The sequence below is a fragment of the Cetorhinus maximus genome, chromosome 9 (genome assembly GCF_964194155.1).
Source record: "Cetorhinus maximus chromosome 9, sCetMax3.hap1.1, whole genome shotgun sequence".
In the NCBI taxonomy this organism is placed as follows: domain Eukaryota; kingdom Metazoa; phylum Chordata; class Chondrichthyes; order Lamniformes; family Cetorhinidae; genus Cetorhinus; species Cetorhinus maximus.
Window position 1 is genome coordinate 22,990,488 of NC_135887.1, and position 16,762 is coordinate 23,007,249.

Consider the following 16,762-nt stretch of genomic DNA (forward strand, 5'->3'; position numbering starts at 1 on the left):
AGTATGACTATGTCAGGCTGTTGCTTAACTAGTCAGCTCTGCCAATTTTGGCACAAGCCCCACGACGTTAGTACAGAGGATTTTGCAGGGTCAAGAGGGCAGGTTTTGCCTAGTTCGATGCCAGGTGGTTTCATTCCTTTCTTAGTGTATCAAACTGCTACAAAGTCTGAGTGGCTTGCTCAGCCATTTCAGCGGGCAGTTAAGAGTCAGCTACATTGTTACGGGCCGGAGTCCTATGTAGGCCAGACCAGGTAAGGATGGCCGATTTCCTCCCCGAAAGGGCATTAGTGAACCATATGGGCTTTTACGGCTATCAACAATGGCTTCATGATCACCATTTCTGAGTCTAACTTTTAATTCCACATTTGTTAATTAAATTAAACTCCACCATCTGTCATAGTGGGATTTGAACTCATGTCCCCAAGCCATTAGCCCAGACCTCTGGATTACTACTACAGTGACATTACCACAATTCCACTGCCTCCCAGTTTCACAGTTGAACCAGCCTCTGGCTGAGGAGGGTCACTCTTGGGATAGTTTTCAAATTTGTTGATATCGTTTTTCTCCATCTATTTGCGAACAAGTAGATTCTTTAAGGAAAGTGCTAAGAACTTCAAGCAAAGATCCTCCAAAACACTGGAGATGTCCAACCTGGCATAGCTAAAGTTTTCCTGGATAGGTTATTCCCACCTATAAAATGTTATCAATTTATCAGTGAAGAATTTTCCCAGCAACTAAAAGTATTATTCACAAAATATTTAGGCAAAAGACTGACTCTGAACTTCTTTCTTTTGGATACATTTAACTAGTGCACCTAAAATGCATCATGCTGAATTGCCCTTGAAACATATCTTCCGAGCAAACTCCCTTTCTCAATGGATAAGAGACTTCTTTCCCTGTGCTGAGCCAGTTCTGAGTATCACTGACAGAAAAAGTGGGAACCATTTCTTTACATCACCACAAGGATGCTACCATTTGGTCACCCCAGTTGAAGCTATTGGAAATTGGCTCAACTTCTTTCAAATTGAGTCCAAGGTAGACCACAGAGCAGATGGGATAAAAGCTGGCGGAAGAGAAGTGTTTCAATGAAACTGACTAGCCAAGGAATTAATTATTAAAGAAATAAAAGTGAATTAAAACCAGCTGGAGCTCCAGTGTCATGCACTGCACAATAGTTAGATGTGGTTCCACATTTCAAATTCCCCAGAGGGTGAGCTCCAAATTTAAAGGTACCTCCGCAGAACACACTGTGTGGACATCAACAGTTCCTCTCATTTTTTCTGGAGTGCGTGGGTTCTTTGCTTAAGTGCACGCCCTTTAAAATGTTTTGTGCGGTAATTAAAGGGGTTGACTTATGCAAGATCTGCGCAAAGATTTTGGGTTGCTGCATGGCTGCGCAGCTTACAAAGAACATTGATGGATAATGATATTTGAGAGAGAGAGACAGAGAGTGGGAAGAAAAAGTAAAAACAGGGAAAAGAGCAAAAAAGAGACATTTAGAACAGCGCTGCAAAAGGATCAGGAAAAGAAACAACTTCGCCATTAGAGAACTGCACCTGCCACAGGGATACCCAAAAGAAAGAAAGTTTTAAATTATAATGGATGAAAATAAAACAAAAACACAGAAACATCAGAATTCCTAAAGTACCTTTGCATAAATGATATTACAAAGATATGGTTACTTATATACTTCAAACTCTTTAATACCCAAAAGTGATCAAATGCAGCAGTTGTTTGGGATAATCGTGGATTTCTACAAAAGTAAGTCAATACTTCACTGAGTTCATATATACGTACAGATAGAGAAAGAGAAGGAAACACTCTTCAGGAGCTTTCTGGCAACAACATCATCCTCACGGATCTTTTCTCACACCTCAGAAAACACATCAGGAAATACTCAAGGCAGATCAATTAGCATCTGAATGAGTTCAGATGGGTCTCACTCAAAAACTTAGCCTTTCACTAGATACAGGGTCCCACCGAAAGGAGGAACCTGACTTTTCCCTCAGATGCTGAACAATCGGCAGTGCATTTCCAACATTTTCTGTTTTTAATTTCAAACGGCCTGTGTTTCTGGGGTTTTTCCATCACATCCAAGAACATTCTGTCTGAAGAGAAAAACATGGTCGGAACATCTTGCATGCAGAGATTTTAGTGATATAAATGGATGCAGCACATGGGCAAAATGTGTCCTTAAGGCAAATTCATTTTCAACAGATTCATTCACAAATGAATCAGACTGCATGGTAAATGCTCTGGAGGATACAGTTCAGTCCAGAGCACACCAGGGAGTAGATGATAATGAAAAAAACATCCCAAGTCACTTGGACCAAAAGAGAAAAAGCAAACAAATGAAAGATATTAGATTTGTATAGCACCTCATCGAGTCTTCTGGATATCCCAAGTGTTTTTGCAAACAGCAGATTCAATTAGAATGGCAAGCCCAGCAACGAATTTGCTTAAATTAAGGTCCTACAATCAGTAACAGAATGAATAACCAAATACCTCTTCTTGGAAGTGATGGTTGATAGGGTAGTTGTTTCCAAGACATTGGGAGAATTGTTACAAACAATGCCATGGAATCTTTTATATGACTAGCAGACTTGGCCTCGGTTTAATATTCACAGCCAAAACATGGCACCCCAGATAACTAGGCCATTCAGCCCAACTAGTGTGTATGCCCCTCACTAGCCCATTCCCAACCCGCTTCATCTTACCTGATCAGCATATCCTTCTATTCTAGAACTCACATGCAAATTGGTGTAGAGATAAGCAGATTAGAGAGGTGAACACATGGCTGAAGGAGCAGTGTCGGAAATAAAGATTCCAGCTCATGGGACACAGGGACCGCTACTGGGACAGAAAGGAACTGTACCACTAGGGCAGACTCCATCTAAACTGGGCTGGGATAAGGGTCCTAGCAAGGGACGGTCATAAGGACGGTCACATGGACTTTACCTAACAATTGAGAGGAGGGCAGAGGTGAAAAAGGTAACAAAACTAAAAGGGGAAGAGAGTAAAAGTCAGAAATTGTGTTTTAGGTACAACAGGTAAAACAAAAACTAAAACATGTAAAGTAATAACAGGGACAGAATTTAACAGGTGGCGGAGTTTCCTGCCCTTCCACCGGCAGAGTCAGCGGGGGTGATGTCAGCAGCCCAACAGCCATTTAACGCTCCCAGGCATGTTAATTAGCTGGAGGTAAGTCTTGCGTACATTACTCAGGAAGGAAGTCATGCCTCAGAGAGGCATTCTGATTGGCCAGCAACTCTAAAGTCCCAGCAATACCACCGGGAGTGGTGGCCACCGCTGGGACTACAGGCAGTCAAATGAGTATAAGTATCGGATCCCCCCCATCTTGATGGAGAGGCCTGGGGGGCAGTGAAGGTGTGTGGGGTTGGGGAGAGAGCACCCATGGGGGCAGAACTTGTGTTGGGGGGGTCCAATTGGGAAAAGGGGCCAGTTATGGAGGGCCCCCTCCCCACCCCTTTCCCGCTCAAGGCCCAGCAAGCTGACCTGCTGAGCTTCTACCCTATACCTGGCCTCCACCTGCGAATCTCAAAATTGAGTCTGGCAGGAAGCGGCACTTATGAACCTCAGCTGGCTATTAATAGACCACTTAAGGGCCTCAACTGGCATGAGAATGGACACCCTAGGCCTTGCCCATTCCCCGTTAAATTGCAGACAGGTCAGGGAGCAACAGGCAGGCCACCCTGAGAATCTTATTGGTCCCCCATTTGCAAACCCACCAGTGGGGGTGTGTAATATTCAGCCTCAGAAAAAGAAATGAAAAGTATGTGAATAAATTATTAGGCCAGAGGAATAGGTTAGGGTGTGTGGCCCAAATAACCTCAAGGAAAATAACCTCAATTCCTGTGCAATCCTGGCTGGTCGCCAACATTCTGCCCTCTGTAAATCTGAGGTCATCCAAAACTCTGCTGCCCATGTCCTAATTCACACCAAGTTTTGTTCACATATCACTCCTGCGCTCACTGACCTCCCAGTCAAGCAATATCATGAGTTCAAAATTCTCATCCTTATTTTCAAATCTCTCAATGGCTTCACCACTGCCTTGTTAGGAAATAGAGATAGTTTAAGTAAGTTATATTGGTATTTTTAGGTGTCAGTAATGAGGTTTAGCTTTAAAGTTTAAGTTTGATTTGTATTTCTGTATTTGTGTGTTAAGAAAGGTCAAATTGAGTTTTAGTTTCACTTTAAAAGGGTGCTTGCATTTCTGAGAGTTTTATGACTGTAAGCTAAGTTAAGCAAACAAGAGTAGGAAAACAAACAGTGCTGTTTCCTAGCAACAGGGGTCCAGAGAGACAAGTCCCTCCCATAAACACACACACACACAAGAGAAATAGCAGCTTTGATTTGGTAGCTGTTTGAGTTCAGTTGGTTTTGAAAGTACCTGGCAGGAGAGACTGAGCAAAGGGGACAGATAGTATGTCCCAAGCTAAAGAAAGGACCCCAAAATCCAGGGGAGTGGAACAGGGGAAAATCCCAAGAAGACCTTCTAGTTAAAGGAAGGATAGGAACCTGGAATGGTCCTGTTATGCGAACTTAAGAATGAGGGGCAGAGAGAAAGGTTCCAAGCTTCAGACTTAAAGAGACAAAAGCAGCAGAAAGCAGATTTAAAGTGAGAACAGCTTGCAAGAGGCAAGAAGGTCCAAAGAGACAACTGAAGGTCTGTAACTCTTTGCTATGGGCATGTGAAGCAGTGGTGCTGTTGACAGCTGAGTTGGTGAGACAGAATGCGTGGAAGACAACTTGAATGCATGTGGTGACCCAGGGAAGAGGAACATCAGAAGGAGAGTTTGAAACCCTGGAGGTGAACCCTTGCGGAAGGTGTCTGAGAGAAAGCGATGGTTTGGGAGAAGATTCCAAGGTGAGTCCTTGGGGAGTTGAGATTGGAAACCCTCATATGAAAGACGGAGTTCAGTGAGACCAGTTAGCTCACGGTGTGACAAGCATCTGGGGAAAGTTGAGGAGAGATCCACAGCATCTGGTTGAGGTGGCATCTGTCACTTGGTTTCAGAGCGTGGTCTGTCTGACCACAGGGTGCCATGGGTTTACATGGACTGTGTACTTACAGTGGACATTAGGGTATAAGATAGCTTTTGTAACTTGTAACTTGTGTTATCCTTACAAATCTGTATATATCTGCAAAAGTATAGTTGTGGGTGAAGGAGTATTGTAATATAGTTCATCTTTTCTTGTTTAATATACGTTTATGCTTTTGTTAAAAGTTCATCAGCTGACTCCTGTGACTCTGTTCAGTAGCTACTCTCCACATATCTAAACAAAGAAATAAAAGTTAGGATCTGTCAAGCTGGGATCAGGCTTGTCCAGTCATAACCTCAGCTGGGATCATAACGCCCTATCTCTGTAATCTTCTCCAGCCCACAACCCTCCAAGATATCAGAGTTCATTTAATTCTGGCCTTTTGAGCATCTCCAATTTTAATCGCTCCACCATTGATGATTGTGCCTTCAGCTGCCTGGGCCCCAAGCTCTGGAATTTCTTCCGTACACATTTCTGCCTCTCTACCTCATTTTTAAGACTCTCCTCAAAACCTACCTCTTTGACCAAGCTTTCAGTCATCTAGCTTAATATTTCCTTATGTGGCTCATTGTCATACTTTGTTTTAAAATGCTCCTGTGAAGTGCCTTGGGACTTTTTATGTTGTATATATCTTGTTGTTCTTCTGCATAATTTTTGAAATGTGGAGCCAGAATAATGCACCTATTCTAAGTGCAACAATCCTCTCAGTATTACATTGAAGTGTCAGCCTCCATTACACGCTTAAGTACGTAAGGAGGCTTAAACATACAACCTTTTAACAGTGTTACCAAATTAGTATAAATAAAAATATGCAACAGTGAAACCTACATGGCAACAGATTTATTTGACTTCTCTAAAAAACAAAGAATAAACAATGACTTACAGGGATACTCCAAATTTGCATTCCATCTGCATATCCGATAAGCAGCAGCAATGGGGGGTCATTTCCAGCATTGTTCATCTCATGATACTCTGGATTCCTCGCAAGATCTGGAAAGGGATTAACAACTACTGTTAAGACCCCATCCTAACACCACCTTTTACACAATTCTCCCCAAAATGCCCAGTAAGCATTCCTCCTGATCACCTATCAAAAAAAGAACATACACTCATACTCTACACACAATTTCTTTTGAAACACAATCATTGCAAACACAAAGTGCAACCATTTTGCACACAGCAAAGTTTTGCATCCTTGAACAACAATAATGACCAATTGATCTGGTTCAGGAGTAATGTTGGCAACAAGCAGCAGCAACTTGCATTTATATGGTGCCTTTAACTCTCCATCACCTGTTCTCTCATCTATTTTACTCATCTTCTCTCCCCTCTCTGTAAAGCAGGCTGGGGCAGGTCTGACTACAAGTTTTTATTGTTATTGTAGTTAGAATAATAGGGTGATTTTAGGCTGCATAATCTCACTGTTCCTGTCTAGGGAAAGCAAGCTTCATGAGCTGATTTGAGACCAGCAACTTGTTTTAATTTATTTTTATTATCCATTCATGGATTGTGGGTGTTGCTGGCACAGCCAGCATTTACTGCCCATCACTAACTGCCCTTGAGAAAGTGGTGGTGAGCTACCCTCTTGAATACAACTGAGTGGTTTTCTGGGGCACTTCAGGGGTTAGTTAAAAGTTAAGCACATTGCAGCAGGGAAGGAGTCACCTACAGGCCAGACCAAGTAAGGATAGATTTCCTTCCTTGCAGGTCATTAGTAAATCAGATGGGTTTGTACATACCATTACTGATACCAGCCTTTTTATTCTAAATTTATTTAATTAATTGAATTTAAATTCCTCAGCTGCCATGGTGGAATTTGAACTTATGCGTCCAGCCATTAGCCCAGACCTCGGGGAGGCAGTGGCATAGTGGTATTGTCACTGAACTAGTATTCGAACCCGGGTTTGAATCCCACCATGGGGGATGGTGAAATTTGAATTCAATAAATAATTCAATAAAAATCTAAAATTAAAAGTCTAATTGCTGATCATCATAAAAATCCATCTGGTTCATTAATGCCCTTTAGGGAAGGAAATCTGCTGTCCTTCCCATGTGACTCCAGACCCACAGCAATGTGGTTGACTCTTAGATGCCTTCTGAATGAGGGCAATTAGAGATGGGCAATAAATGCCAGCAAATGATTTTTGAAATCAGCTCTTTTAATCCAACAGCATATTTTCACCTACATTTGTATATCCACATTGGTACCCTGCGCAAGAGCGAATATACTGTTGAATGCAAACAATGGAGGGAGATCCACACATTTGCAGCTGACCGTCTTATAAAAAGCAACCATAAATACTGCTATACACAGGTCGTGATTCATTAGGGGTAGCCATGCTACCATAAATAAGCAGCAGCAATAGCTCTTTGTTGAGAAACTCAACTTTCTTTTGAATGCAATTGGTACAACAAACTCCCGAAAAACACACAATAAAAAGTTACTCTCCACAAAAGTGAATTGCATTGTGAAAACTGATTAGATTAAAGTACATTTGCTGAATACAGATTCCAGCTGCTGATACATAAAAGTGGGAGTTTTACATTTCCCAATGGAGCCTGTTACAGTTTACATCAATTGTAAAAACCATAGAACATGGAGCTCAGACAACTGGTAGCACGTTTCCTAGCTTAGGGGAGGCTTCCAGGGAGGTCCAAGGTTATGCAGCCCATTAAAATGAATGGAATGGTTCCAGGATATATGGTGACCCTCCTCACCAGTGACATTAACAGAATGTTTCTAGAGTGTCTCTGGACCTAAAGTCTCCATTAGGCCACAAATTTGAAGATTCTTTTGTAAATTGAAAGGCAATCAAAATTCGCATGTACATTTTACCATACAGACAAGAGGCGGCGGGGGGGGACGACTCTTTGGATTTTCCTTCTCATTTACCACACAGTGCTGCTAATAATTCTGCACCAAATTCTGTATTGCCTTCCCATAAAAAAGATAACCTTGTCACATCAGCATTCAGTTTCCTATTATTCAAGTTTGCAGAGAAATATTATGCTTGGATCAACAATTCTATTCACTCCCTACAAACACATACTGAACTTATGATATTTTTCTCCCTCAGCCCATTTAGTTATTCTTGCTTCAACTAAATCAAATATATAATCTGGGGAGGCGGTGGCATAGTGGTATTGTCACAGGACTAGTATTCCAGAGACCCAGGGTTCAAATGCCACCATGGTAGATGGTGAAATTTGAATTCAATAAAAAAAATCTGGAATTAAAAAAGTCTGATGGTGACCATGAAACCATTGTCAATTGTCGTAAAAACCCATCTAGTTCACTAATTTTAGGGAAGGAAATCTGACATCCTTACCTGGTCTGGCCTACATGTAACTCCAGACCCACAGCAATGCCCTCTGAAAGTCACAATTGCCCTCTGAACAAGAGCAATTAGGGATGGGCAACAAATGCTGGCCTAGCCAGCGATGCCCACATCCCATGAACAAATAATAAAAACAAATTGTTTTATGCAAAATATATGCAGAAATTGTGGCTGATACTGAATAGCATCATTGCAACATGTCAGTGATCAAAACATCAAGGACTGTGAAATACTTTAACAGAAGCAGAAAATGCTAGAAACACACAGCATCTATTAAGAAAAAGACAAGACAAGCATTTCAGGTTGTGGACTCTCAGAACTGATGAAAGATCTTATCTAACCATCTTGGTCTAATCTCAAAACAGATGTTCTAACAATGATATGTTAACACATTATTGCTGATAGACAAACTGGGCATTTCCACTATTTTTAATTAGAAGTACAAGCAGTTTATTTTGTTCTTTCAACTTCACTATGAAAAACTTTACATTTGGATCATATTTCCACTTAACAGTTAAACCGGGGTCAAGAGTGTTAAATTGTTGTGAACTGGAACAGGTTGGCTCATTATGCTTGGAACAGGGCAGATGTTTACCTACAGGTCAGCTGCATATTTCTTTTTGTACAATATGTTCCAGCTTTGTGCAGAGATATTTCCTGATGTTCATTTAAACTTGTCCTTCACCATCCTGAAGCAGAGACTTCAGATACTGAGGCAGTTGGTGCTCGCATGCAGCAAGATCTGGATAACATTCAGGCTTGGGCTGAACAGTAGGAAGGTCTGCAGCCCTTGACTTTCTCAGAGGTAGAGGTTGCGGGTTTGGCAGATGCTGCTGAAGGAGTCTTGGCAAAGTTGCGACACTGCTGTCACTGTTCATTCAACTCATTCATGGGGTGAAAGGCTTATCTTATGTAGAAAGGCTGAACAGGTTGGGCCTATACCCATTGCAGTTTCAAAGAATGGGAGGTGATCTTATTGAAACATATAAGATCCTGAGGGAACTTAATAGGGTAGATATGGGGATGATTTTTCCACTTGTGGGGGAGGCTAGAACTAGGGGGCACAGGTTAAGAATAAGAGATCTCCCTTTTAAGACTGAAATGAGGAGAATTTTTTTCTCTTTTTCTTTTTGGAACTCTTTTTCCCAGAGAGCAGTGGAGTGTTGGTCATTGAATTTATTCAAGATGAAGTTAGGCAGATTTTTGATGGACAAGGGAGTCAAGGGCTCCGAAAGGCAGACAGGAGAGTGGAACTGATACCACAATTAGGTCTGCTATGACCTTACTGAATGGCGGAGCAGGCTTGAAAGGCCAAATGGCCTACTCTTGCTCTTAAGACCTATGTTCCTGTGCACTGGTGGTGGAGTGAGTGAATGCTTGAGGTGTTGGATGGGGTGTCAATCAAGCGGGCTTCTTTGTCCTGGGTGGTGTTAAATTTGAGTGTTGTTGGAGCTGAACTCATCCAGGCAAGTGGAGGGTATTCCATCGCATCCCTGACTTGTGCCTTGTAGATGATGGGCAGGCTTCAGGGAGTCAGGAGGCGAGTTGCTTGCCACAGAATTTCCAGCCTCTGACCTGCCTCTGTAGCTTTTGTATTCATATGGCTGGTCCAGTTAAGTTTCTGGTCAAAGGTAACCTCCACGATTTTGATGGTGGGGGATTCAGCAATGCTAATGTTGTTGAATGTCAAATGGAGCTTGTTAAGTTTCTCTCTTCTTGGAGATGGTCATTGCCTGGCATTTGTGTTGTACAAATGTACAGTATAGACTATGAATAAAAAAATGCCCTGTATGACTTAATACTAGCAGTGCCATTACTCAGTAATCCAAAAGGAAGGCTTCCACAGGTAAATTCTAATTCTTGACCCAAGACATTAATCTAACTTTTTGCCTTAGCACTATTAGCATAGAGTACATAACAAGGACAGCAAAAACAATTAAAATAAGAGCTGCAGTACTGAATGTTACAGTTAATGGATACACTAATCAGCGTTACACCTCCAATGTTGTGCCAATATCATTCTCACATGATACTTTCACCTCAAATTGCTTCACCACGGCCACCAATCAAAATCTGTGTTCTGCAGCAAATGTTCTGCAGCTGTATGTTCAGTGTGTTTTGTATTTCAAATAGCCCTGGGATGAACATTTCTACGCACCCACCATTATTATTTCACTGAAATCCTACTGAAACAAAAGAGCACCTACACAGTAGCTGTGTCTGGATATTGTATACACACAAACCATGGTTTGCAGGAATTCTAGTGATATTACTTCAATCAGGTAAATGGAAGAAAATAGCTATTGAGAAGAAAGCGGTGCATTTACCATTAATATCAGCTTTTTCAAAACGAACCCAGACTATTTTTTCCTTCTCATCTGTTGGAGGTGAGCCGGTGTATGCCTGAGAGGAAAAATACAATTGATGAAAAGAAAACTAAAAATAACAGAAGACATTAACATCTATCAATTTGTCTGCAGTGATCAAATATAAAGTAACCACACACCATAGTAATAGGTTTCAGTCCCAGTACACCTAATGGTGCATTTACCTAACAATTCTGCTATCAATGGCAGTTTAGCTTAAAGAGTAGTGTTGTACCAAGTGAAGATGTGCTGCTCCCTCCTGAGGCACTCACCTAAAGACCAGCTTGTGCATCATCAGATGCAAGTCTTGAGATGGTGCTGTGTTGTTATATCCCTGCAACCCCCTGATTAGATCAGCTGACACTGAAGCATGGTATTGGTTAGCCACACAGTGGTAAGGAGATCAAATCCCACCATAGTAATTTGTACAACTGAATTGAATAAATGTGGCACCAGCAAAAAACGATCATGAAAGCTGCTAGACTGTGTAAAAATCTAAATTAGTTCATTAATGCTCTTCAGGAAAGGATCTGCCACCTCTTCTTCTGGTCTACATGTGACTCCAATCTCACACACCATGCAGTTGATTTTTAATGTTTGCGCAGCAACTAGGGGTGGGCACTGAGTGCTATCTTGTCATCAACACCCACAGGCCAAGGAGATATATACACATAATTTTTAAATATAGCACAATCCAAGAATTAAACAATAGGACTAGATGGTTTTTATGGATTTTCACTGTACCTGGCATTGCCTTTATCCACCCGGCTATGAGGAGAAGGTACCAAAGATAAATTTCTACTTTTGACCTTAAAATGCTTCCTGCTGTAGCACAATTAATAGATCAAATACCATAGGCAGCATACACAAATAAAGTAGGAACTCCAATACTGAATGAAAGAGTCAATGGACGCACTAACCCATGTTCTTTCATTGAGCCTCAATCTTGATGTTAATTTAAATAATATACATTTAAAACCTTTGCAACTAATGTATAAGTGCTTAAACAATGCATCACTATGATCTTTTTTAATTGCTTAATGCTAATATATGAGACAAGGACATTTCATTGGAATACATTAAACATTGATACAGTAATAAACTATACTGTTAATTCGCCTTGAAAAATATTCAAATAATTGAAAAGAACAACTTAAACAATTTTGGTTCAGATTAAGTTATATAATTTCAAATTAAGACGACTAGACTAAGTCACTGATAACAGAACTGAGAGGTTATAACTGTTCTGTGTGGTCAGCTCTAGGTGGGGGTTTGGAGATTATCTATTCTCCCAAAGTATGCTGCTCGAGTCTGTAGTTTCTCAAAACCATTATTCTTTATTTACAGCAAGTATTTACACATTTCAACCTTTACACGAGGTTGGAGCTTCTCCACCTTTCAGATCTCGCTTACTTCTCAGTCATGTGATCCGGCATCATTATTGCATCAGCATCATGTATGCTTCTGATGTGAATCCTTTACTTTACATCTCCCCCCAAGTCTTTATCCCTATCATATTTACTTCCTCCTACACCTTCCCACAAAGTCTCAGACTTCACAGGGTTAGTCTCTGAGGTGCCTTGACCAACCTCCCTGATCTCATTCTGATCTTGAGGTGGAGGATATTCCGCCTTCTCCCTTCTGTCGGTCTGAGTGTTCTTCTCCTGGGTGGCTGCAGAGCTTGTGGTAAGTCTTTCTTCTTCTTCATCAGGATCTGAATAGTACGTCCAAGTTTCTATTGGCTTTCTCTCCAAGGATATTAAGGCTCTGCGGTTTCTCCTTATAATACTCTGTTCTGGCCCAATCTGGTACAATCTTGGTTGGGGAGATTTTTTTTCAATGATTGTGCCTTCTTTCTGTTGGTCTCGTACCCATATTCTTTCCCCAGGCTTCAGCACTGGTAACTGTGCCTCTTATTAAAGTTCCGAGCCTCTGTTCTTCCTTAGGCTGTTTTACACTCTCATAATTTGGGCTTGAGTTTTTGATCTAGAGATGGAAACTGTGTTCTCAATCTCCTATCCATAAATAACTCTTATGGTGAGAAACCATTTTGTAGTGGTGAGGTTCAATACCTCAGAAGGGCTAGATGAAGATCTTCAATTTTCTTCAATAAATCTTTAACAGTTCGTATCCCTCTCTCAGCTTCTCCATTCAGTTGAGGATAGCGAGGTGTACTGGTTACATGAACAAAGTCATATTCGTTTCAAAATTGTGGAATAGCTCATTAGCAAATTGTGGCCCAATGTCAAATGCTACAATGTCTGGAATGCATGTGTTCCTTAAATTCTCTTGCGGGATTGGATGGTTGCTTCTGCTGTGACACCAAGCAATCTGTTTATTTCAATCTACCGTGAGTAGTAATCAATGACAAGGTTTGATTTAGGAAGGGTTTCCTCCTAAATTCAAACAAGTCCTTTCCCAGGTGGTCCCAAGGCCTTCATGGAAAAGTAGAAGGTAATAGTGGTTCTTTTTGTTCTTGGCTGTTTACAGCTCAAGAGAGACAGTTAGAAATAATTTCTGCCATGGAGCCTGTAATGCCTGGCCAACAGGCTGATTGCTGTGCTCTTGCACAATATGTTGACCTTGGTAAAGGCTTTGAAGAATATCAAGCCGAAGTGTTCTCAGTATGACTATTCTCTCATTGAAAACTAGTAAGTTGTTAATGACTGTGAGGTGCTTGCACTATTCAAAGTACTGCTGCAGTACTGGATTAGTGGGGATGTAGGCTGGCCATCCTTCCAGACAATACTCTTGGCTTTGGAGGCATTCTTTCTCATTTCTGGGCTTGTTTTATTTCCTGCAACTTTTTTGCAATAGCTGGTAAGTGCTGAGTGATTAAGGATCTATATGCTTCAACCTCCTCGACAAAATGTAAATCCTCTTGTTTGGTTCCTTCTGATGGTATTTGTGACAGTGTGTCAGCAGTTGTTTGATACTTTCCTTGCACATACTCTGTGATTAAGTCATCTCATCAATCTTAATCTGAACCGCTGGATTCTGGGCGGCATCTTCGGCTTATGGTCTGTTTCAGTTTTGAAACGTAATCTCATAACATAGTCTGAAAATTTTTCGCACGCCCGGGTTGCTGCCAATGCTTCTTTTTCTATCATGGTGTTCTGTTTCTATCAGTGACCTAGAGGCATAATAGACTGACCTATGCTTACCATCTCTCTGCACTTGAAATAAAACTGCCTCGGACCTGCAGATGATGCACCTGCTACTACTGTCTCCAGGGCTCATGACCTCTGCTAAATATGGTAGGAAGTTGCCCACTTGGTTGACCATCCCAAGGAATCTGTGAAGCTCAGTTATGTTCCTGGGTGTGGAAATTCTCTGATTATTTTCGTTTTTTGTGGATCAACTGCAATTCCAGTGGCTTGTACTAGTACTACCCTGGAAACTTGATCTTGGGTTTGGCAAACTCACATTTTTCATTCGGTGTTAGGCCTGCATCCTGTAAGACTCTCAAGACTGCTCTGACTCTGCGATCATGCTCATCTCTCATAGAGCCATGAATAAGTATGTCGCCCATATGGCATATTGCTCCTTCCATGCATTCTTGGCTGAGACCTTGTTCTCTGGAAAATTAGCGGAAACTATTCCAAAGGGCTATCTACTGAAACAATAACAACCGAATGGCATTGTAAATATGGTCAGCAATCTGGATTCTTTGTCCAGAGGCAACTGCCAAAATCCACTGTTCACATCCAATTTGGTAAATAAAGTGCTTTTGGCTAATTTGGCAAGACTCTCATCCACTAATGCTATCGGGTGGATTGCACATTCCATTGATTTGTTTAGTTGAGTTAAACCCATGCAGGTTATTGTAGAACTATTTGGCTTTGGGACCATAACCATTCCTGAACACCATTTTGTTGGCATGGTGACTGGTGAGCTAACCCCTTGCTGCTATATATTTTCAATTTCACCTTTGACTTTGTCCAAGAGTGGGTGAGGGGCTTTCCTCAGTGTAAAGAGAGTATTGGTTTAGCATCAGCTCATAGGGTGATATGGTACGTGGTCTTTAACTTCCCTAGGCCTGTAAACAATTTTGGAAATTCATTTCGAAACATACTGCTGTAGTTCACATCAGCAACTTCATCCACTTTATAGATTAATTTCAGTTTTAGGCCTGCCTCCCTGCTTAGTAGAGAGCACTCTTGGTTTTGAATGACAGAGAGGGTCGAGGATTTCTTGATCTTTATAAATCAGCTTTGCCATGAGTTCGCCTTTCACATTTAAAGTAGTCCCACCAAGACCTTGTAATTTGATCGATGAAGTTTGCAATGTAATCTGTTTGAGCTATGTGACTTCATCTGATAAAATACAAACCCCTGCTCCTGTGTCTAGTTTAAACTCTGTGGGGTGTCCATCCGCTTCGAGTTTAATACTCAGATATTTGTTTTCAGTATCATTTACCTCCTCCAGGAAGGTTAGTTCCTTTGATTGCAGTTCATCCATTTCCTGTGCGTGTCTCTGTTTTAAAGTTTTCTCTCTCTTTTTACAGGCTGCCAGCATTTTCGAGCGACCAGACCGTTTTGAAATGACCTACTTTCCCACAGTTGTGGCACCCTTTCCCCCTTGCTGGGCATTTGTTCCCACCACACTGAAGACATTTCAAAACGGCAGCTGGTGTATTTTCCCCATTTTGACGCACTTAGGCTTTAGTGCGCTTTACCTTTTATAGCCTATAAACTAAGTGGTCTCACTCGATCTTCTCCATGGGATCTCTTCTTCTCTGTGAACAAATGCCCAATTCTGTTTCCTGAGTTCCGTTTGCCTTGCAGTCAGCACTGCTTTCACTATTTAATCCTCCCTTGTCTGTAAGGAATCTAATAATACTTCGTCTAGGACCCGACAACAATCCTGTCGCAAATCAGCTTGTCTTTCAAGACTCCATAATTGCAGTCTATGCTTACTCCTGGTCTTTGCTTTCTTTCATTAAATTTAGACCTCTCTATTATTAAATTCCAATGGATGCTGCAATAGGAGTTGAATGTTTGCAGGACTTCTTCATAAGGAGTTGAAGTCTCATCAACCCCCCTGCCTTGCTATCATGTCGTCAGTGACAGATCCTACTGCATAAAGTAGTGTACTGATTTGGTCTTTCTGGTCTTTTTTGTGTAATCCTGAAGTAGTTCTGTACTTTGTGAACCTTTTTCTCCAGTTGTCCCAGTTTTGGGCCTGTTGTGGGCCTTCTGCACTCCGAAAAGGTTTGGGAGTCATAGTATATGTGGATTCCATACTTCTGTTGAGCCCTGGAATTGTTCCTGCTTCTATGCTGCTGCTTCCTGCTTCAGGCCCGTGTGTACTGCCGTCCAGTCTCCAGGTCTGTGTCTCAGCTTGTACCTGCTGCTCCCACGATGTTCTGACATCTTGGTTAGTCTTAATTTTCTTTCTTTTGTCTTTCTTTAAAGGATCTCTTTTCTTGTCAGCCTTGTATCTTATCTTAAAGGTCTGTTGGGTCTTTTACTCACTGCCACCATGTTTTGTTGTGTGGTCGGAGTCTAGTTTGGGGATTGCCTGTTCTCTCAAAGTATACTGCTCGAGTTTATAATTTCTCAAAACAATTACTCTTCATTAAAAAAAGTATTTACACATCTGGTCCTCTACACGAGGTTGGAGCTTCTCCTCCTTCCAGATCTCCTTGACTTCTCCATCATGTGATCAGACACCATTATTACATTAGCATCATGTTGCTTCTGATGTTAACCCTTTACTCTACAATAACTATCAGTAAAGATTAAGCAAGCTGAAGATTTTTTTGAAGAAAAGAGAAGGCTAAGGGGTGACCTGATATAAGTGTTTAAATTTTTTTTAAACTATGGACTTTACAAGACGATTATGTTTTAAAATGCCTCCTTTAACTTAAAGTGAGTCAGAGAATTCCGGAAGCACCCCAGCTTGGAGACATGGCTATATGACCTGGTTGGCATGGGAGAGAGATTCAAACAGAAACCCACTAAAATATCAAGGGACAGTTTTCACACCTGG

General features: G+C 41.3%; 1 protein-coding gene across 6 annotated transcripts in view; it reads right to left on the bottom strand.

Annotated features, from left to right (window-relative positions):
• Positions 1-16,762, bottom strand: part of bcas3 (BCAS3 microtubule associated cell migration factor) — a 1,018,944-nt gene that overhangs the window by 960,799 nt on the left and 41,383 nt on the right. For 4 of the 6 annotated variants that reach the window (XM_078548265.1, XM_078548260.1, XM_078548261.1 and 1 more), the window contains exons 4-5: positions 10,730-10,805; positions 5,948-6,054 (exon numbers count right to left, since the gene is read on the bottom strand). In XM_078548265.1, coding sequence (XP_078404391.1) covers positions 5,948-6,054; positions 10,730-10,805 — 183 coding nt within the window. The remainder of the gene's footprint in view (positions 1-5,947; positions 6,055-10,729; positions 10,806-16,762) is intronic. The other 2 variants (XM_078548263.1, XM_078548264.1) reach the window with 1 other exon arrangement.